The sequence below is a fragment of the Pholcus phalangioides genome, unplaced genomic scaffold, assembly GCF_987345545.1.
Source record: "Pholcus phalangioides strain wild (caught in Gottingen) unplaced genomic scaffold, Ppha-v1.0 ptg000017l_1, whole genome shotgun sequence".
In the NCBI taxonomy this organism is placed as follows: domain Eukaryota; kingdom Metazoa; phylum Arthropoda; class Arachnida; order Araneae; family Pholcidae; genus Pholcus; species Pholcus phalangioides.
Window position 1 is genome coordinate 42,027,494 of NW_028301610.1, and position 23,711 is coordinate 42,051,204.

General features: G+C 33.4%; 1 protein-coding gene across 1 annotated transcript; it reads left to right on the plus strand.

The window, feature by feature from the left end:
• Nucleotides 1–1,473: 1,473 nt before the first annotated feature.
• LOC149073475 (divergent protein kinase domain 2A-like) lies at nt 1,474–11,284 on the plus strand. Its single transcript, XM_089246692.1, has 3 exons — nt 1,474–2,414; nt 5,552–5,852; nt 9,385–11,284. Exons 1-3 carry the CDS (start codon nt 1,809–1,811, stop codon nt 9,690–9,692), a joined length of 1,215 nt encoding a protein of 404 aa, XP_089102818.1. The 5' UTR covers nt 1,474–1,808; the 3' UTR covers nt 9,693–11,284.
• Nucleotides 11,285–23,711: the final 12,427 nt, after the last annotated feature.

The following is a 23,711-nucleotide window of genomic DNA, read 5'->3' on the forward strand; positions in this document are numbered from 1 at the left end:
GTTTTCACTGGACCCACCTGGAATCGGGTTTTTCAACGAACACAAAGGAAAGAAAGGAATACAAAGGGAGTTTGTGTACCCACGAGCGAATTAGAACCGCTGCAGGGGGTCGTGCGTTGCAAGATTGGCTCGCTAGTGTATACGCACCTTTATAAGAGCACTTTCCTCTGCAAACATGTATCTGACAGCATATTTTCAACAATAGTGTGATTTTTTCCTCGTCTCGCAATACGATAGCTAATGTAGTAGGAGGTTTCGGTAGCTTTGGCAGAATCACTTTTGGAAGATTCAAAATATGTTTTCACGTTTAAAAGTTGTTATTGGGCCTTAAGAGCATCATGGGCCCACGGGTCAACTGATTTTTCTGAGGCTCTACCTAAAAATTTCTCGAAAATTTTAATCAGTTATCATTTTTGCGAGGCCCATCTTCTCTTGAGTATGGCCATGCCTTAAGTCGGCACTAGGCCATACCCCTTGTGGCATGGAGCTTATATAGCCGTGGTGACTGAACATAGTTTGTTCTGTTCTACTTTTCCTAACCGATGCTAAATCATGAAAATAGGTTTTTTTTTCGTTTCTTTGGATATCAGTATGAAATAAATGTCATAATTTCGATTAGATTACTAATTTTACTGATTAAGAACATTAATAGAGTATTAATTTAGAGAGAGTAATAATTAAGTAACGAGTTTAATAATTGATTATTTTATTAGTTAATACTTTTATTCATAAACAATTTATTAATTAATATTTTTATTCATTAAAATTTTTATTAAAATTTGAAATTTTCGCCTGCTATGCAGGGCCGTCTTAAGGGCATCATGGGCTCCTGGCCAAGTGATTTTTCTGAGGCCCTACCTGGAAAATTCTCGAAAAATTTAACTACTTATCGTTTTTCTGAGGCCCCTGGGCCATGCCCGGGTGGGCCCATGCGTTAAGACGGCACTGCTGCTATGTCATTTGTACGAATACACTGGAGCTTATATATATTCCGCTTCCAGTGCCCTTTTTTTCCAGCGCCCCACCAGTTTAAATTTCTTATAAAATGGCCTGATATGCAAAATGACACAACTACGTGGATCCACGTATTTTTGCCATTTTTCACTATAAAAGAGGGAGACAGAAAGGAAGCGAAACAAAAAAACACAACAAAAGCGTCGACGAAACGCGCAACGCACGACGAATTGATTCTTCGAGAACATCCGGAAGCAGTCAGCTAATCACACCCCCACGTAAAGCGCTGGCGTGAGGCGCGTTGCAATTCTTTGGGGAAACAGTCATACCGATTTTCTTATTGGTGAGTGAACGACGTGACGCTATGGATGATTCACGTTACACGCGGCGCAGAAAACCTACTCCTAGGAAAACCAGACTTCAGCGCTGGACTATATACCAGGATGTATGGTCAGAATGTTGATTCCTGTTGTTTTGCAATCATCATCACTATCATGTTTATTGGTCATTATTTACTTGAGCTAGCATTAGAAGAGAGAAGAATGGAAAGTGTTGGAATTCCCGTGTTTTCGGTAGCTTTTCCGTTAGTATATTTTTATGACATGTTCTATGCTTTTGTGGAATGTTTTTCTCAAACAGGAGATGGCCCGAAGGCATAAAGCCCTGTATAATTGAAGAAGAAGAAGAACGGGCTAGCAGACGCTTTTCTTTAAGAAAAATCTCTCTTAAACGATGTGATGATCTCAGCAGTTATAAGGAGTGCGGATTTTTCTTGATGAAAGCACCGGACTATACTCTTTTTATAATATGGTGTTAAGTGTTATTGAGTTAATTGTTATATCTTTATTATCTTAATGAGAAAACGTAGAGTAATATTGCTGTCAATCTTGACAATAGCTTCAATAATTCTAATTAAACATGTCATGAGACTACAAATAAATCCCGCTGATGAAACTTTCACTAATCTCGGTTCCTGTCCTGCCTGTTACGGTAAAAGTTTATGCCCAAATTTTTTTCATGGTGATATTACTTTAATTGGAGGCAGCAAATTGAAATACTTCAAATATATCAACCGAAAGAATGTATTTTATGGAAAACTAAATGGAAAAAGGATTGTTTTGAAAAAGCTAGCTCATGACTGGGAAATTCGTGACAGTGAGATAAAACTTTGTAAACTTGCGAGTATGATATATCCGTGCAATGTTAGTGCTGCTATAATGAGTCTAGTCAGTGATGGATTCAGTGGCGGTAAAGATTATTTTGTCAATATGTTGAAGACTTTTGAGGCTGTTAATGATATAGCAACTTGCCCATCTGAAAGATTGTTAACCTATATATATGACAAGATTTCGTTTAAAGAACATACTGATTTAAGTATTCGAAAGACAGCCACTTCTTTGGAACAAGTTGCGGAGATGATGTATGGAATGCTCGTAAATCCAGAATCTGTGATAGTGCAGGTATGTGGCACTAAAAAAACATATAAAATTTTATTTTTGATTAGATATCCGCTCTGTTTCAATTAATACTCAATGAAAGTCCTTATAATAATACTCAAAGGACCGTAGAAACGCATCACTATAAAGGATTTATTGATGTAGATGGAATATATTAAAACACTGTGGAAAGTGCATTGGTACCAGAGAGGTGGAGGGAAAATGCAGAGAGATCCATATCATTACATAGGCCATTGGTATTGTTAGATATGTGTAATAGACATAGACTTGAGGATCTGGAGGAGGGGGCATGATGATGTCAGTATTTACTGATCTGTAATTTACTGTAAAAAGCCAATTTTATGAGCACACATTGCAAAGAAAATCTCTTTTTATGAGTGATTTGCAATGCACCATCAATGACTTAATGTTTGAAGGTTTCTCATTGAATAATAATTAAATATGCCTTTTGCTTTGCTTTTCACCTATGCACAAACAAGTTATTGCAGCATCACCATGGTTTTCTGCTATACAAGATTTAGTAGGCATGGCACAAGTCTCTTATGTATCAACATGAAATTTATTCCCATGAGCAGTGAATTTGTTATTTGTTTTGTGGCATCATTGTCCACATTGTGCTGGAGTTCAGCAAATCACTCAAGGACAGGGGCATCGGAAGTGTTTCTGAACTGTGGGTGCTCATCTTTAGTTTTATATCGGAAATTTTAATTTCTGAATCAATTCTGGGGGTGTCGGGATCCGTGCCACAAATTACTATGGGTGCTTGAGACTCCTGGCTCCGACGCCACTGCTCAAGGACAAAGTATAGCATGTTTAGTATGGATCCAGCTTAAGATACTTATTGCTCATAATGACAAGTCTGTTATAATGACAATATTTCTCGATTATAATTTCTCTGGGTTAAACTTTCACGATATGATTATAATTTCAGATGGGAACAGATATGAAGAAAATTTAGCAGGTTGCCTAGTATAGTGTGACATCCCCTATATATAGGATTGAAGTGGATGTTGCATTTCACAAGTATTCCTAGCTTTAGCATCCTCATTTTAACACAGTTTTGAAAAGTTTATTTAAGAAATCACAGCCAATGAAATTTATCCTACTATTTATTTTGCAAGCTCATTTTTCGAATTAAAATCAAAGATACACTGTATTCCCCTAAATTTGAGTCACAAACTCTGGATAATTATCAAGTATCTAGACTCAAAGAATTTATTGAGTTTGCTGGTTTAAGCCTTGTTTGTTCTTGGCATTTTAGGATCCCTTCTGTTCTACAAACTATCCAGATAGTTCCAGCTTTATTTTGCTTTTTTGCTACCACAAATCTTAATTTATTAAGAATGTAGGATACTAAGCATATTCCTGTACATAGTTTCCTTTGATCAGTTAAATCAAAGCATAACTATTTAAACTTAGAATAAATTGTGAAAATTTTTTGCATTTCTTGATCATATTTGCCAAATTGGAATAACTAGTGGAAAATTGAATAATTGCACCTCAAAACATGATATTGTAGTACAAAAGCGATGGCATATTTTTCAATCGTTAACATGCAGAAAAACCAGAAAAGTACAATATCTGTATTTTCCTTATTGGGTTGACAGAAATGATTAAAGCCATGGCCCTCACAAGGGTGGGGTTGACAGGGTTCCAGCCCAATTCTCATCATTTTTTGCTTTTCATGCTATAAATCCATTGTTGAAGGGTCTGAAAAATATGGTCTGGAGGTCGCCAAATATAAATATCCCAGATTAAGTATCCTGCTCGGGAATGTAGAGGCCATGATTAAAGCGATAAGTAAATGCTTGAACTTTTATTATAATTATCAAATTCTCCTATGTAAAAAAATGTTTGTAACAGTGATAACCTGTTATTTTATTCTTATTCGCTTAGTTATTCAGTACTTAATATAAACTTATTGGCAATGCTTTTGGAATTTTGATTAAAAAAAAGGGCCCAGTAGCCCAGGTCGATAAGATACTCGCCTAAAGTACCAAAGGATGTTAGAGGTGTCACGAGTTCGATACCCGTTTGTCCTTATCAGAAAACTTTCCTGACGCAGGGGTACAACAGAAATGATGACATGACCACAGAAAAAATTGCTACCGCAGGGAGTCCCACATCGAGGGGTTAGCGTGCCAACCTTTTGATGAGTATAAAAACAAGCCTGCCATTCGGAATCGGCAATAAATTGTAGGTCCTGGTCTAATTAGCCCTTGTGTGCAGAAAATGACAGTGGTGTGACAAAAATGACCAAATGATGATAAAAAAGAGTAATCCTAACCAACATTTTTATGAAGAGACAAAGAATGCTGCTCACCAGCTAAATCTTGACAGTTTTGTTGTGAAATTTTATCAGCCTCTCATACCAATAGAGAAAAGATCTACTCTTACCAGAGAACCAGGCCATTCATGTGATTGGGGACAGTAAGAAGTAAAACTTAAGCCTCCAGGGCTCTGCCCTTATGATCAATGTTCCTTCTCAGCTGTGTGCGACTGCTCATAACCAAAAATGCTTCAGCGCTCAAAGAGTTTTTACCATGCAGAAAAAAAATCACTGGGTTGTAAATAGTAACATTTTATTATTCCATGAAGATGTAAAAATTCTGTGTGCAGAGTAACAACAGGGCCTTGCTGATAAAAAGAAAGAAGGCATGTTGTCTATGATCCTAGATATCTCTTCTAACAATTTTAAATTTTCATGAATTTAATTCCTAATTTTAAATATTTAGTCGTCGAGTGAATGTTATTTAACAGAATGATTATTCATCTTGTTTGACAGTCAGAAATTTGAACTCTTGTGCTAAAGTTGATAGTTGAATTTCTATTTAGTTATTAATTAACAAATAAAAATTCCATTTTCAGCTGATTCATTAAATCAGGGTTTTGACTGTGAAAGTGAGTTCAGTTCAATGATTTATCAAGGAAATATAAAATTTAAAAAGGATAAATACCTTTTCTGTTTTCCTTTCAATATAAATATATTTTATATGATGTGTTTATTTCTTATATATTGATGATTTGATGTGTATTTATATTTCAAAGAGCTAATTTTTCTTTTATTGTGTAATACTGGCATAGCTTTTGATGTTTTTTGTTGTTGTTGTAAAATCAAATTTCTCTGAAATATATTGTAGGCATTTACGCAGAGTGAAGGGTGGCCGTTTCCAAAGTATATTGGATCATGTGGGCGCCTAATTGTTGTCGAGTACATTGGGCTGTCATTGTCATATTATGAAGACTCTCCATGGATCCAGAGGCTAGATCTGTCTTACCAGTTATTGCAATTAGCACAGCAACTGACTGATAATGATCATGGTTTTGCTTTGTATCTAACAGATGTAAGTATGGACAATTTTGCCGTAAGACCAGATGGAACGCTACTACTTGTCGATGTTGAAAGTATTGTCATTGTGGATCGACTGAAAATCAGAAGTGGTGTGTATAAAAAGTTTTTATTATGCTCGTACAGAAAAAATCATATACATCTAATTCATTAAAAAAAGTAGTAAACTATGAACCTGCTGATAAATTATGAGGCTAGTGGTTTCCAAGAATTATGCAAATAGAATTCCAAGAATTATGCAAGAGATAGGCTACAGCTGTAGCCCTATAATTTTTCCCACCATTTTCAATAATGTATTTTGCTCTTCATTTAATATTAATAGAAATAAGTTAAGAATATGGGTTTTAGTGTTTGTATTTGAAAAAGTGATGAAACCCTCCATTTTTGAAATATATTACATATGCATTTATTATAATATACTACACTGCTCAAAACAAGTAGGGGAGCAAGCAAAAAAGTGAAGAAAACCGTGCGAGACAGCCACGTATTGGCATACAATGGATAGTACACGCGTATCAATGCGCAATACAGAAAAACGACGTAAAAAAATTTGGAATTAAGCTTTAATTCTTTGAAAATATGGAAAAAACATGAAAATATGATTTAGAGCAACAATTTGGTTACATGTAAACGATAAAAAAAAAGTACTGTTTAGACATGATGCATGAGTTTTAATAGGGGGTGTGGTCTCCTCGAACAGCTAAGACTGCTGCACACCTGTTTGCCATGGATGCGATGAGGTTATCGATCAGACTTTGGGGAAGTCTGAATCGAAGTCACAATCGAATTTCACAGTTACGGCAGTAAAACAGACGTTTCTGCAACATCCCGATTTCTGCCCTTATCTCCTTTTTCTGGTTTTTGACGTCATGAACTTTGATTTGCATATGAAGTTTTCTTCCGTTTCCTGCTAGGCTTTAAATTATGGATGATTCATTTTATGTTACTTATCGGTATACATCTTTGCATAATTTTGTTAAAACCATGTGCTCCCCTAATTGTTTTGAGCAGTGTATAATAGTTCACTATAGTTTACATGCGTGTATACAGGATGAAAACTCTTATCCTTTGACCAATAGTTAATTACTGAATCGTTAGTTCTTAGAAGTAAATTATATTTACAAAAGATGTTTTTCAAATATTATCACACATCATTTCTAGGCTGACCATATTTCCTCGAGATAAATATGGGACATTGGGATTCCGAATACGGGAAAATACGGGACATCACCAATTATCGCCAAAACTAAACAAAGTTGCCAAATATTGTTAAAATTACGGAAAAACCACAATGGCGGGAAATGATGCATTACTGCAAACTGCATTGGATTAAAATATATTCCACGAAAAGAAAAACAAAAAAAAAAACGTTAACCAAGGCAAATGTGGAAGATTAATATTGTCATATATAATTGTAATTATCATAAAATAATTTATGAGTTGAAAAATAATGTCAATCTTTGACTTCAATAAAGAATAAAAATTCAAGTAGGCTTCGTGTAAAACACGCGAAAAACCGGGACACTTTTGCCAAAAAGCCAGGACGACCAAAAAAACAGAAAATACCGGGACTGTCCAGGGAAATACGGGACGTATGGTCACCCTAATCATTCCAGAATCTGTCAAATTCTCAAAAAAAGTGTGCTGTTGCTTTATGGTAAATCTACGTGTAAACAAATCTAGAACAAAATATGGAAAAATTTTGCAAAGTTAAAGATATTTTGTGTGTGCAACAGTTTTTTATGCAGTTGCTTCAATGTAATAACCAATTGTCACAGTGAATGCCATTATTAATTACCATTCCCAGAAATATGGGAATCACTGTGGTTAGATAAATAAGGGGATCATGTATATGCTTTATGCCATAGTTTCCCAACCTTTTTTGTCCCATCTCCCCCTTCTTCAGAAAATGTTTTCTTTCATCACCCCCCAACGCAATCCAACCCATAGAATCCTATGTTATAATCGCAGCTTAGACTACCCCCCTGGAACATTCCATCGCCCACATTGGAAATCACTGCTTTATGATAATAAAGAAAACATCCTGAAAGCAATGAGAAATACAGTAAAACCTGTCTTTAACGGAACCCATATTACGCAGAAACCAGTCTTCAACAGAAAAAAAATGTGGTCCAGTGATTTCAATGCCAAAATGTACATTAAAAAACCTGGATTAAACAGAACCAGTCTAACAGGGAAACAGAAAGTAAAATTGTACCCTTCAACAGAAAATTTTACACAAACACTGTGTTTGGTGACCAAAAAGGATCATACAAAATGCTAAAGTGCTGCACTGAAATTTTTTATGCAATCTATGCTTGCAAATGTGAGTTCTACATCATCCACACTTAGATTGGCCAAAACCGTTTCTGTATTTAATGCTGTGGTTTTGATAAGCCATATGTAGTAAAGTTGCTTTCTGAAATTGTAACAAAAGTTTTCAGAAAAGCATTCTCTTCCATGGGAGAAATCAGTGTAAGGGTTGAATTTCCAAATGCAAGACTTACAAAATTGCATGTAAGCAGTGTGCATTCCATGATCGCAAGGCTGAGCAGGGACATAATTAATTAGAGAGAGGCGAAGGGAGTAACTGCCCTGGTGGCAAATTTTAGGTAGGAACAAAAACACTTATAAAATCATCGAATTTTATAGTAGTAGGGGCAGCAAAATCATGTTGCTCTTTTCCTCACAAAATTCCTAGTTACGGCCCTGATGCTGAGGATTGCATAAACAAAGACGATAATGTACAAACTGAACTGGACACGACAGATATCTACACTCTAATTGAAAATTTTTGAGAAAGTTAAAGAACATAAATGTTAATGTCCTTATTTTAGAAAAAAAACAATGTAGGTCAGAAATTATTGTACAGATGTTGTGAAAACCTAAATGCAGTATTTAGTAATTATAGACTAATTATTTATTTTTTTTATCTTATATATTTTTAAATTATTTACTTTATCTTCAATTAATTTATTTTAATTTTATGTCAATCACACACAAGATTGTTGCATAGTTTTACACATCAGCTGAACCTTTATTAAGTGGAAACCGTGTTCAACGGAAAAAAATCTTGGTCCCTTGCAGTTCCATTGAAGACAGGTTTTACTGTATTAAGAACAGAAGAAATATGTTTTTTGAGATGTAAAAACATTACGTTTAAATTATTTTGGATTATCTTGAAAAATAGAACATAAGCCTTGATATTCTTCGCATTTTTCAGTGCAGTAAACACATATTATGTTAAACACTCACCCTGCAGAAATTAACCTAAAGTCGATTGGAGAACTCTGTCCAAGAAATTTAAGTTATTATCAAAACTGGTCCATCAAAGAAAAATGACTAAATTCAAAACACTATTTACTTTTAATGAACCCAGGTATAAACTTGTATTTATCCCAAGCCACTTCAATCTTTGCTTCCATCTTCATCATAACTACTGAAACATTTAGTCCAAGTCTTCTCTCTCCAATACTTTCAATATCTCCCAGTATTTGCAATAATATTATGCCTGTGGTAATTGATTATCAATGTTGTCAAGTGAATAAACATTTTTTTGCTAAGAGTAGTGACTTGTTGGACAATTTTTAATTTATATTTTTCAATATACTTATTATTTTTCAGCTCGAATCAAGAAATGGGATCACATATATAGCAGCAAAGGAGATGCATGTCGAGATTGTTTGAGTTTTTCCGCTGAAGATTTATGTAGTCATGATGTATGCGATCATAACTATTATGCAATTTGTAAAGGCTTGCTTGTTCCAAATTCTTATTATTCTGTCAAGGGTCTTATGCATAGTATTCCACTTGAAGTTCAGAAAAAAACAAATCTGTCAGCTCTCTTAGAAGAGTGTGGAGACCCTGTATCTGATATAGGTCGATATATTGTGGTGCCTAAACTTCTTCAAATAATGAAAAGTCTTCTTTAATCATCTGTGATAGACTTTGTTTCCATCTGATTTAGTCTATAAACCAATATCATATTACAGTATTTTTGGCAAAAAAAATTTTGAATGTAGGTTGTTTGCTCAGCTAAAAATTTTTTATTAAATAAATTTCATCATGTGCTCAAAGATTATTGTATTATCAAATCGATCAAAATGTGTCAGCCAAAATATGCTAACTTGTTTCAGTTTAGGAGAGGAAATAATCGGAAGCCATAAGAAAAAATTTTTATATTGTTCTGTGATACTTTTTGATGATTAAAAGTGCTTGAGTAAAGATCCTTGAGCTTCATTTCCATGCTTGTATGATGAAGCCTGCTACACCTTCAACATGTGTGATTATGTTATATGATTAATTAGTAATATTAGTTATTATATTGAATTTTTTTTATGATCAAAGATTGAAAATGTTCAAATGTATCTCATCAATATAGGCTTATATCAATTATATTTCGTTTTCACTAGTCTTTATTACCATCAGTGATATAAGTACAGTAGACTCTCACTAATGTGGTAAATAAAAGACCAAGGTTGGCCAGATTATCAAAATCGTAGGATTACCAGAAGGCAATTGAAAAAGCCAGTTTAAATAATATAAACTTCTGTGCACAGACATACGGTGACATGCTTTCCTCTTCTATGCTCAAAGAAAACCCACCTAAAAAATGCTGGATTACTGGATGGGCCAGATTGGTGCACGACCAGATTATCGAGAGTTTACTGCAGGGTTGTTTGGTTGAAACCACGTTGGTTTAAACCATGTGTTTTTTTAAAAAAAAACCAGTTTGGTTTTTTTCAAAAAATCAAATAAAAGTTGCCTAAATATTTTTTTCCTTGAAAAATATCATATTGGTTCATTATTAGCCAAAATGTTTCATTTTTACCACATTTTATATCCTTGGGGTACATTCTGATGGTATATCTTTAAATGACATAAGATTTTATAAGCGGTTTTTTTTCAAAAAGTCTCATAAAAGTGGCCAGAATATATATATATTTTTCATATGAAGTATCTTAGTTATTTAAAGTTATATACAAAAGCCAAAATTTCTCATTCTTACAACATTTTCTACTCTTTGGCTACATTCTGATGCTCTATCTTTAGCAAATTCATGAATAAGGATTGCATCACACATCTAAATGTAGTGGTGTATTATCTCACAGGGTTTCTTTTTCCCTTCACAAAGAAGCAGCAACAGTAGTGACACCATCATGCTAGGGGCAGGTGGTCCTATAATCCAATAAAGACATCAGCTGTCCTTAAAGGACAAAGACCAGTGTACTAGTAGTTACATTACCTCACATACATTTTCATTTTCTTTCCCATAAGAAGTAGCACATCTCCTACTGTATATCTCCCAGTCTTAATATTCAATAGTAGTTTTTTTATACTTTCACACTGTTAAGCCCAGTTAATCAGGGTTCTACTGAATAACAGATTTATGAAAAATAATCAGCTATATACAGGGTGATTATAATTTGAAGTTTTGATTCCATAACTATTCAATAAGAACTACTGATCAGAATGACTTGAAAATTTGCATGAATATTCCTGAAGCAATGGAAGTTTCTTTCGCAAAAGGAAAAAAAAAAAATGCAAGTAGTGCAAAATGTGCAGGTAGATGATGCTGTACTTGGCCAGCAGTATAATCTATTTTGTGCAACCACATCATTTTGGCACTTCCACAGCATCAGTGTGTGGATAGAACTTCTATCAAGATGCACATTGCAATACCAGCAAAGCAGCTGCTGAAAACCCATTTTGGCAGGATGCACCTTAACCCTTTTAACTTCTGGCTGTGAGGGGTACCTCAAAATGTCATAAACAGTGGTCAGATTGCAAAATTTGGTGAATTGCAATCTCCAGCACATCCCCTACATGTTAGAAGTTCCTCAGGAATATTAACATGGGGGCGCGTTTGGTTTAATGAAGCTGAATTGCAAGCACATCCACATCATGACCATGGCATACTCCGATTCTGTTGTTGAACAACAATTTTTGTGCTTTCAACCTCAGGTTGGACAACATATTTAACATTTCTTAAGTAAGTTGTAGTTATTTGTTCAATTACTTTGTTTTTTGTGATGTTTCCATGAATTATGAAATCGTGGAATGCTATAATTAAGGTATCATTTTTCCATGACTGGCTATCGTTTTCATTCTGCGATCAAATTTCCCACATGTTGGATGATGTCATTAATTTTACATTTTTAAGTATTTTTTCCCCTTTACCAAATAAAATTGCATTTTTTCAGGAATATTCACGTCAATTTTCAAGTCATTTTGATAATCATTCTTTTTTTACAGTGTTTTGAAATCAGAACCTTAGTTATAATCACCCTGTATATCGTAAATCATTGCTAATTAATCTGCATTATTTATGCTTCATTAAATACATTATATTCACCTAATTTTTATTACTTTTTTCAAAATAGCTTCCTAATTAAGCATACTGAAAGTAACTGGAGAAAAACCTTTATATACTATATGATTAATAATAACATTGAAAGAATTTTCAAACACACAGTAATCCATTGAGTTGAGCTAAAAATAATTAAATTGCAAAAGTTTGTTTTTGTTAAAATGTAAGAAATATTTATTGATTAATTAGTATGGGAATAGTGTTAATTACATTAATAACCATTTCATTTTAGTTAATTATTAGAAGTTTGAATGATTTTTCAGAAATTTCATTGTTTTTAATGTTAATACTATTTAAAACAAAAAAACCAGTTTAAACCAAAAAACCCAGTTTTTTTACCAACCCTGGTTTACTGTACTGCTTTCTGCCTTTACAGAATTTGTGGAATGAAAAATGTCAGAGAGCTTGTTGTAGTTATTGAGCATTTTGAGATATATATAACTTCTTAAAAAATGTGTCCGATCTTATATTCAATTCTGTAGTTTTCAAAAACTATTGCTTTTACAATTAATTCAAGTTTCAGGAGAGAGAATGAAATGGCTCGAAAAAAAACACTTATAATATCTGATCATTGCAGGATTCTTTTTACTTTCTGTGCAGTTATTCTTGCAAATAGAGGATACTATCTCTCAGAAATAGAATGTTGAGGATACTATCCCTCAGAAATATAATTATTATTCATTTCTTTGTAATCAAAATCCTAGTTTTTAGGTTGGGTGTGATTGCTTATTATTTTATGTGCTCAGCCATATCTGTAAAATTTTCAATATTTAGCATTATGATGAGTAAAGACACATCAAACAGTATGAGTAAGTGGTAAAGGATGGTATATCTTTACTTTTTCTTGATGAGCAAAGAAATTTTGCATAAAACACAAAATATATAGTAATTACACTAACACTCAGTTTCAAAACATCTGTTTTTTAATTTTTTGGAAAATATTCAAAGAAAAGTGTTACTTGAAGAAGGAAATATACATTTACAAACTCATAATAACGTGTTTTACATACAGAATTCATAGTAAAATCACAGGTATTGAAATAAAGTCTAAATTTTGCTCTGTTAAAAAATATCGGCCTGTTGCGGCAATGACAACAGCAGCATGCACTCTTGGAATTATCCCAGTTAATTTTTCAAGAATTTCAGCACCTATTGAGTTCCCAGTGTTTTTAATGACTCTCAAAGATGCTTTTGCCTGGTTATGTGATTGCTACACATATATTCATCAAGGTGATCCCGAAAATGGTCTATACGATTACAACCAGGAGTAAGGGTCTCCTCACATGGGAATACTCAAATTAAACTTGAGTAGCCTCAACTTGCGAATGTAATGTTGCCAGTGACAGGATATTTCATTGCCCATATGCCAATATACTCATGTGAGAGAGAAGAGCACAACAGAAATATAAGTGTTCGCTCCTCTAGATACAGAGTCTGCTATGAGTAGCAAGACTACGGTATCCCCATGTGAGAATGCCTTAATAATTTGAAGTGATGAAGTCATGTTTTTAAGTGCATTTTCCTGTGTCGTCTGTTTCTATGCAGTCAAGAAGCATTTTTAAGATAATTTTCTTGCTGTAGAGTTGAACCGCATTCAACTAAACAGGTACCAGATGGGACAGTATGGTGAATTACAATCATAGCTCTTTTCAATTTTAATGAAGTCACCAACAGCACCATCTTAAAAATATCATTAAACCATGATAGATGCTCCTCTCTGTTTAATTGTTTGTTAAATGCAAAATGAAAACCTTTTGTCTACAGCTCGTCATACAAATCTGTACCTTTTTGACTCTGACCATAAAGCTCAAACTTTGATTCTCCTGCGAGATTCTGTTAACTAGAAAAGTAGATAGCGGCAGGGAATATTATCAAAGCTATGTTGGTATTGAACTGGTGAGATCTTCGAGTTGAAAGCTGGTTTTGCATGGATTTCCTCTAGATCAGTCACAAAATGATCACTGATCTAGAGACTAGTTTTTGTGTTGTTTAGCCTTTTATTAACAGGCTTAAGAAATAGTTTTTGAGTTGATACATATTTTTTTTATCTGTTGACAAGACAATGTTTTATTGTCACAACCAAGATTCTTTTCTTTGTAAATTGCAGCAAAGCTATCTAAATGTTGCTAGCTGTTTTGAATCTTTTTCAGTCAACTCTTTTCATGGAGCTATGTTTTCAATCAATATTTGATTTTTTTAAATAGAGCCATTTTATATATAGTAGTAGGGGTGTTACTGAGGTCTTTTACAACACTTTGTGCTGATGAACCGGTTGTAAAAAGTATTGCAGCACATGCGTTTTGTGTCTTTCAGACATAACATGGCATGTTATGTCTGAGCACTTATTGCTTTTCTAGAGATTAGTTCATAAAAGTTGTTAAGGCAAGTTTTTTTTCAAATTTTAATTGAAAATTCTGAGAATGGCTTTGGATGAGTTTAAAAATTTGATGAATTTATTTCAATTACAAATCATTCATTACACTTTTAGAAATAGTTTGAGAATAGTTATATAAATAGACACCAAATAATTTTGAGGCTCGTTGAAATTAGTAAGCATGTGTACCTCTGAAAATGTCAAATTTTTAATTATTTCAAGATTTCATTGTTTCTCATTGGTATATTTCTATTTAATTATGATGAATATGTATGCTGCTATGAAATCACACATGGAAGAGGCTAACTCCATTCAAAGTGAATACTATATAGAAAACTACAAAAAGTACTTGCATTTTTTTATTTGTATTTACAACTCATCTGTTTGATTTTAATTTTAAGTGCAATATTGGTTATAGGCAGTTTCTCTATCGATCATTTCATATCACTAGAAGAACTACTAAAAATCTCACTTATTATATAGCACCCTTGAGTTCACAAATTTTTCTTTTTTTTCTAGAGAATTTTTTTAAACCATGAATTCTTGTGCTTATTATCAAGTTAATTCCTGATTAAATCCCAAGTTAAATCCTGATTTATGTAAAAAGTATAATACACTGTCATGTCATATATTGTAGTTTAGTTTGATTTTTAAAACAAGATAATTATTTGACAAGAATGAAGGCTCTCTTTCACAGCTAGTGTCATGATGAAAGGAAAGTTCTAGGTTGAAGAGCCATGGTCCAATGGAATCTGAATTCTCAGATGTTTCATCTGCAGCTATGTCATGTATCATCAGTGGATAAATGTAAATCCAAATATAGACAAGAATCTTTTTTTTTTGATTGGAATGCCTCAACTGTTACTCTCTTTTACCTTACACAGTTGAGATATCTTATTCAAAAAATAAAGATTCTTTTCTTTATTTTCTTGATGTACTGTCACTGATTATTTTTGCCATAGCTGCAGACCTAACGTCTGGGAATTCAAATTCCATTGGATCACTGCTCCTCAGCGCTAGTAATTTTGATAGGTATTTTGAAATTTTTGCAAAGTGTTGATCCAGTATGTACATTCGTATCAACATCTTGATTGAAATCTGATGGATGCAACACATTTACAAATCTTGATATCCAAATTCTTGGTTGAATAGAAATCTAGTTTCCAAAAAAAAAATTTCCCATCACAAATTGCAATAATTTCTCACTCATTTTCTCACTCATGCATCTGTGCTAGGGACCAAAAAAAAAAAAAAAAAAAAAGTGACAAGCACATGAGTGAAAATCATGAAAAATAAATTTTTAGAAAGAAAATTATAGCATGAAAATTGACTGATGCAACTACGCATAAGTAAAAAATATAGGTATTGTTTAGTTATCAAATGTATTAAACAAACAATATATTTTTTTTCAAAATCTTAGGAAAAATACATACTGTATAAGATCGAATATTACTATTTTGTATAAATTACTTATATTTTTACATTTCTTTAAAGTAGTTTTAAATTGAACATTTTATCTGTTGTCTATACTGAAAAAAAGCCTTTTCAAATTTGTGAAAATTATTAAAAAGTCACATTGAATGTGGTGTACATTCAATGAATTGGTTCTATTAGAATAATGAAATTTTACAGTAGCTATATGCAGGAGAAGAATATGTGCAGCATTCAAAATCATTGGTGGTCTGCTGCTCTGAGACCAGTGATTGAACAATCAGACCACAGAAAAAAAATTGTGATGGTCCACATTACCAGTAGAAAAAACGTCGCGAGTTAGTTTGACACCTAAAAATGTCTTATTTCTGCTGAATATGATAAAAAAACACTCATTTATGTGAAGATATTTTGTTTTAATTATTTTGTAATCAATGTTGCTGTTTGAATCTTAGCAAAAACAGTATAACACTATTCAGTATTTTATACTTTCTAAGTAGCAAATATATTTTGAAAAATGTTTTGTGAAAATGTAATTTAAAAAATTTGTAATAAACTTTTTTTTTTCAATTTGGTAAATATATTTTTTCTCTGCTTAAATCTGAATGAAAAAAAATTTCAAATATAATTTTTGTAAAATTTTTTGTCTAACCAAAGAAATTATTTTTCCATAATCATTTAAAACATTAATTTACAGAATTATTTTGTTCACCTTTGTTCATATTGATTAAGAGTAGCATAAATCTGTGGTGTTTGGTCAGAACATGATATCTCCAAAAAATGGCTTTTTGATCTGGTAGCAAGTCTTGCTAATTATATCTAATTAGAAGTGAGATACATTCACAAATATGTGCGTACGGCTAAACAACATGCTGATGTATGATATTTTCATTTGTATTTGTGTGTATGCTTTATTTTTGATTTTTAAATGACGATGAAAATGTGTATATCTCAAAAATGTGATTTTGAGTGACCAAACTCCACAGAAATATTGTATATAGTAGTGAAAGGAGATGTGAAGAGATATTTCACTGCGTAAATACTGTACATCTGAATCAGTTTTCTTTTATTTCAAAAATATGAGACTATATTTTCAGAATTATTTTATTATCTGATGTTAATCTGTAGTCTTCTGAAGGCTGTAGGGTTTGGTCCCCCCGAAATGTGAGAAAATGACCTAAAAAAGGGAAAAGATGGCCAAATCTATTGTTCTATCACTTTGGTTCCCCCCTGAAATGAAAGTGGTCCCTTCCGAAAAAAATTTCTAGCGACGGCCTGAGTTTTCTAGTCATACCTATATGTTAGAATGCATTTAAAAGTATTTCAATTTCCAAATTGTGTTAGTGTCCATATATTTTTGATGCTATACAGTATTATGTCATCAAAAGAGTGTCAACGTTATCTGAAATTTTATAGTTCAGATCCTGTGATGACGTTTTTGTATCATTTTATCAATACAATGTAAAATAAATGTTTTTTTTAATTCACGAATGATTTCTATATCTTATTGGGCATCAATGTAGTATAATATTTCTGATAAAGGTAGGCTTATTTTTATGAGACCTAATTATTATTTATCACATTTCTATTTTTCATGTCGGCAAAGGCACAGTTTCTGAGCAACTTCTTGATCTTGCTAACCTATGTTACATCTGTTTTGTAAAAAAAAAACAAAGATTGGGAGAAAGAAGGAAGACTTAATTTCTTGGTTATTAGTTCAGCTAGTTTTTTTTGTGATGGTCTTTCAATATAATGGCATACGAAGTATAATATATAGTGAATATCATATGCATAAATTTTTCTAATAATCATTTTGGATAGCAAATTGAGAAAAAATATAGAAATTAGAATACTTTTTGAAGAAAATATTACTCTTTAATTTATCTGAATGATGCTATAATCGTAATTTCTAGTCTTGATTCTGATCAAAAACATGAGACTTTTGTTTCAACTATTTCTCGCTCTTGTGCCAAAGATTGTTAGATGAGAGACTCATGATCAGTTTCCTAACAGGCTTGTTCAAAACTATTAACTGTAAAATACTTTTGTTCATAGATTCTCTCGCTTTATTACAAATACGCGATTCGCAATTCAAGACTATATTGCGTATTTACTGCTTCATTACTGTTCGGTAGCTATTGAATAGCAAGAATATTTCAAGCCGTAATCACACTTGATGGTTTGTGTTTTTTTCGACATTCGGCGGAGCTAATTGGCTTAGGTCTACGTAATGATGCAATAAAATTTTAACGCATGAATCAACTTGGTAATCACTAATGGGTACTATGAATGAGGGGCTTATTTTCAAAAAGGGAACATTTCCATTTTTTGCTAAATTTACAATAGAAATAAACGTATTCTCACCTCCGGAATACCTTTGCTTTACAAAAGTAGAAAATAGTCCAACAGGTATCATGTAGAAATAGAAGAATATTTAAATACTGTGTTTCTCGATCAACATTCAAGAGAGTTACCCACATTTTGGAAATGTTCCCTTTTGATTAAAATTTGAGCTGGTCAAGTCTGAAAAATTGGAAATTTCTACGCCACCCGTTGATTCCAGAAGGTTTTGACTTGCCCAGGAAAGTAATCTTACTGCTCTCTCGTCATTAACACAAGAACCACGATCACTCTACAGGGGAACATCCCATAACTGACACTCCCGTTAGCGGACACCTCCACTGACAGACAAAATTTTCAGTTACGTCGACGGGGCGCAGTGTATTTTACTATGCATTAACGGACACTCCTCATTAGCGGACGAAATTTTCTGTCCCTTGGGTTTCCGTTATTGAGACGTCCGTTATGGACATGAAAAATACCGAAGCGTATGAAAAAGGTGGACATGTTCCCTTTCGATAAAAATGACCAACATTGTAATTTCTACCAAAAATATTCCCGGTGTGCATAATCTGACAGAGCTTATCCCAAAGATTCATAAACCGTTAAAAAGTTCATTTCGAGAAAAAGTGGAAATGTTCCCTTTTAGAAATAAGCTCCTCAAATGTTGCAGCAGTGCATGAAAATATAATCAATTGAAGACGAAGAAATTCGTAATTTGTGCTCAAATATAAAAAAGAATTAAAATAGAGAAACAGAATCGAGAGAGGATGTTGACCAATTTGTTTCCTTTTACGTTCAAATTTGCAAAGAATCAATAATTGTTTTGAGTGTTATGAATTATAAATGTGGATGAAATTCGATTTATGCATCTATTTCTACTTTTTTTCCGGGGAAGAAATGATTTCTCATTCAGTTGATATCTTTCATCCGGCAGAGGAGAACTCACAAGTTCAGACATTTTTTTTTTCAACATTATCCGTATAAGATAAATGAGCAGTTGCAATTTGTTTGCTATCGAATGCATTTACTGTGGTACGTTTTCAACGTTTTACTTCGCTTAGCTTACCTTATCAGATTTAAGCTCTCTAAGAGAAACCTTAGAAAGCGACATTCCGTTTTAGCATAGATAAATCTTTCGTTTAGTCAGCAGATGCGGATATTATTAACGTTTGAATTCGAATGGGTTTGAACATTTAAGGATTCCTTTTTGGCATTTGGTTGCCATTTCCGAATAAAATGGAAATACTTGGGGATCTTTCGCAAAGTTAATATGCAAGCTAAATATCATTCACGAGGGTAACTTGTACATACCAGGTAGCCCATAAAAAGCTCTTTCTCCTTTTAGGCAAGCTGTAGCTAAAACTAATGAACCGAATGTGACCATATTTTATATTGCTACGTTTGAAGGCATGAGAAAATTTATTCTGCAAGGAAAAAAAAAAAAAATAATAATGAAGTAAAAAATTAATACCAAAGGTCACGATAGGGTAAATTTTGGAGCTCCGTTTATCAAGTCAGTAAAATTGACTTTGCTCTCGCACCCGAAAACATCACTTCGAATGGGGCCATTATACTGTTGAGACGGTACTGCTTAATGGAGTTGGTAAAAGCCAAAAATATACGAACAAGCAAGCTAGAATACAGGCTCAAGAGCTTTCAATTCGAAAGTTTCTCAGATTGTTTCAAGAGGAATTAAAAGTGAGAAATATATATACATGTATATATATTAATTTGCATACATATGTTACTGCCAAAGCCCGAACTTGGCCTGTTCGAACCGGCCAATGTCCGAAATTCGAGCTGTTGCCAGGCTTTGGACAGCCAGTTCGAGAGATAGTTCATCGTCAATTTATCGTATTTTTTTGCGATAATTATGTGGTTAGCTATGGCAACTCTAATGATCAAAGAAATCGGAACATCAATATTTTAAGGGATTGATATACAACTCCAATTCAAAAAATTAGAATATAGTGAAAAATGTATGTTTTTCGATGATTTACAATAAATGATATCTTCAAAAATAAACAGTCTAAATGAATGAAAAAAAAAATAGCGTGCTCTGAAGACTTGGAAATATCACATATTATTCAAACCTTTACTCAAAATCAATATAAGATATTTTAAAAAATGTAATCATTCACAAAATTAGAATAATCTGGAGAGGCAAAAAACTATCAAAATATTAGAATATTTGTGAATATTTCTTATCGGTTGACACTGAGGGCAAAATTAGCATACAATTTTCTATTGCGCATGTGCTACTATTATAAATACCTGCTAGCAAAGCAGGTTTTAGTTAGTTATGCGTTGAAAATGGGCAGAAAGAAAGACGTTCCCGATTTCTACCAAACTTCTCATAGTGAAGCTATGGGAAGAAGGCCTAACTGAACAGGAAATTGCCCGAAAAGCAAGATGTTCTCAAGCAAGTGTAAGTAAAATTTTAAGCAACAGTAGTTTTCAGAATAATCGGGGTAATAGTGGTCGTAAGCCAGTGACTACAAATCGCCAAGATAGACTGTTGAAGAAAATCGTGCAGAAAAACCGCTTCAGAAGTTTGCGATTTATTCACAGAGAGTGGAAAGAAATAGGAGTGACTGCATCATCCACCACTGTACTCAGACGAATGCATAAATTTGGATTTAAATCGTGTGGGCCTAAGGAAAACCCACTTCTCACTCCCAAGTATAAAACTGCTAGAGTTCGATGGTGCAAAAATATGCTTGCATGGGGTCAACTAGACTGGTGGCGATTACTTTTCAGTGGCGAGTCAATGTTTTGCGTGTCCCACGGTCATCAAGGCATCCGAGTTTGGTGCTGCAAACCCGAAACATTCACTAAACAATGTTTGAAACGCTCAGTGAAATTTGCTACCTCTGTTATGGTGTGCGGCTGTATGGGTGCTGGGGGCCCAGGAAAGCTTTGCATTTTGAATGTTACTGTCAATTCTAGTGTATACCAAGAAGTCTTAGACCATTTCATGCTACCATCATCCGAAGATTTATTTGCAAGACGATTTCACTTTCGAACAAGATTCTGCATCTAGTCATAATACTTCAAAGACGACAAAAAATTGACTTAAAGAAAATCAAGTTCAAGTGTTTCCCTGACTAGCAAATTCACCCGATTTTTGAACCCAATAGAAAATCTGCGGGCCATCATGAAGAGACGCCTGCAGCAATTCGCTCCAAAGAACAAAAATGGACTTTTGTCTACCTTGAAATCCATGTGGGCCAATATCTCTAGCGATGACTGTAAAAAACGTAATATGCCAAATCGTTTAACGAGATGTTATTAGTGCAAAGGGGGATGCCGTCAAGTATTGAAGGTTTCTGAACTGTTTGTTTTGAAAAATATATGCTCTTTCTTTCTGGTTTATTGTAATTTTTTGAATCAACTACTAAAGTATTATAATTTTATGATTTTTCGGAAAAATGCATTCCGTTTTTATATTTTAATGTATAATTTTTCTTTTGTGATACATTCTTCTACAACTATGTATAATCTGTTGTACTTGTTTGAAATTTGTAAAATGATGTCTTCGTTGAAATATAATATATTTCAACATATTAAATCAAAAAAAATTTTGCGTTTTTCTCTATATTCTAATTTTTTTAATGGGAGTTGTGTATCGATATTATATAGGGATCTCCAGCTATATATCTTCCGTATAATGATACAATTCATATCATTGCTGATTTTGTCATACCTCCCGATACAATTTGTTTCAACAACCAGGCTTCAGCCTGGAAATTGAGTTAATATTAATGATTATCATGGTTTTTATTTAAATCGTGAACATGCCAACCACGGTGGTGTTGCAATATTTGTTTCGAACTCAACTAATTCGTTCGATGTAAATAATAATTTTACCCTCTCTTGCCCAACTTTTGAAATTCTTGTTATAGAAAATGAGCATCACATTATTGCATCTATTTATCGCCCGCCTCAAACCGATATTCATTTATTTTCAGATCACATTTTAGTCAAGATCTTCAACTATGTATTGTACTCCAATAAATCAGTATATTTTCTTGGTGACTTCAATGTTAACATTCTGACTATTTCTAATGAAACTAACCTTCTTATTGATACTTCGGCCTGCCATGGAATGTCAAATACCATCACTAAACAAACTCGTATTACACCTACTTCACCAAACACCAACTCTGGCCATATCGCTATACTGCAATTTACTGCCATTAGTGATATGGGTTGGAAGTGAAGGCGCTGTCTATTGGTGGTCGCCTTGAGTTCGTTGGGGAAAATATCTTATCTATATCCTCCCTTGGGTTCGAACCCGGGATCCTGACAATAACCTTCACGATGGTAGACGAGCATCTTACTACCATGCCACTCGGGCACTCGTATTACACCTGACTCCTCCACCTGTTTAGACTTATGCATCACTAACTGTAAGACCGTGAAATCGGACATTTTGTCTTATCTTCTCAACGATCATCTACATATTTTTGTTTTATCTGTTGTGGATAGGAAAAGTTGTTCATCCCCACCTAATAGCATAGAAATCCGTTCTTTAAAAAAAAAATCCAACATTTAACTATTTAAACACAAACTAAGTACCCTTGATTGGTCTTATCTTCATCACGAAACAAATATAAACACTGGCTATATTCGATTTTTGTCCATGTGCAGCGGACTATACACTAACTGTTTTCCATTAATTTCATATCGTTCTAACAGACGATGCAGAAAACCTTGGATGACTCACGATATTCAATCAAACATAAATAAGAGAAGTACACTTTTCGCCAAGTTTGTTAGAACACGTTCCGTTGATGACTGGAATACGTTTAAAACATTTCGGAACCATCTACATAGTGATTTAAGCAGACGGAAAAGAGATTATTATTTTTTTTGCAACATTTCAAAACTCTAACACTAAAGGAACCTGGAATAAAATCAACGATTTGCTGGGTAATCCGCATGACAAATCTCCAAATTTTCTGATCCACAACCATTCCCGCATCACCTCTCTCCCTCAAATTTGCAACCTTTTTAACAATCACTTCATTCAATTACCCAATATATTAACTTCCCGCATCCCTAGTACCACAGCAAATTTTCGGGACTATATAGCATTTCATTCATCAACCATGTTTTTCGAGCCAACCATGTTTTTGGAAACGACGGTATTTGTCCTTATGTCATCAAACAGCAAAGCAAATTTCTGAACCTCTCACTTTAATCTTTAACTTCGCTGTTTCTTCTGGGACTTATCCTGATCTAATGAAAATTGCACGAATCTCACCAATTTAAAAATCTATCAGTCATTCAGATATTAATAATTATCGTCCCGTTGCAGTTTTACCGTGCTTTTATTCTATTTTCGAAAAAATTCTTTATAAGAGACTTAACTCGCGTATTTAAATCAATTTAACTTAATCTCCCACTGTCAACATAGGGTTAGAAAAA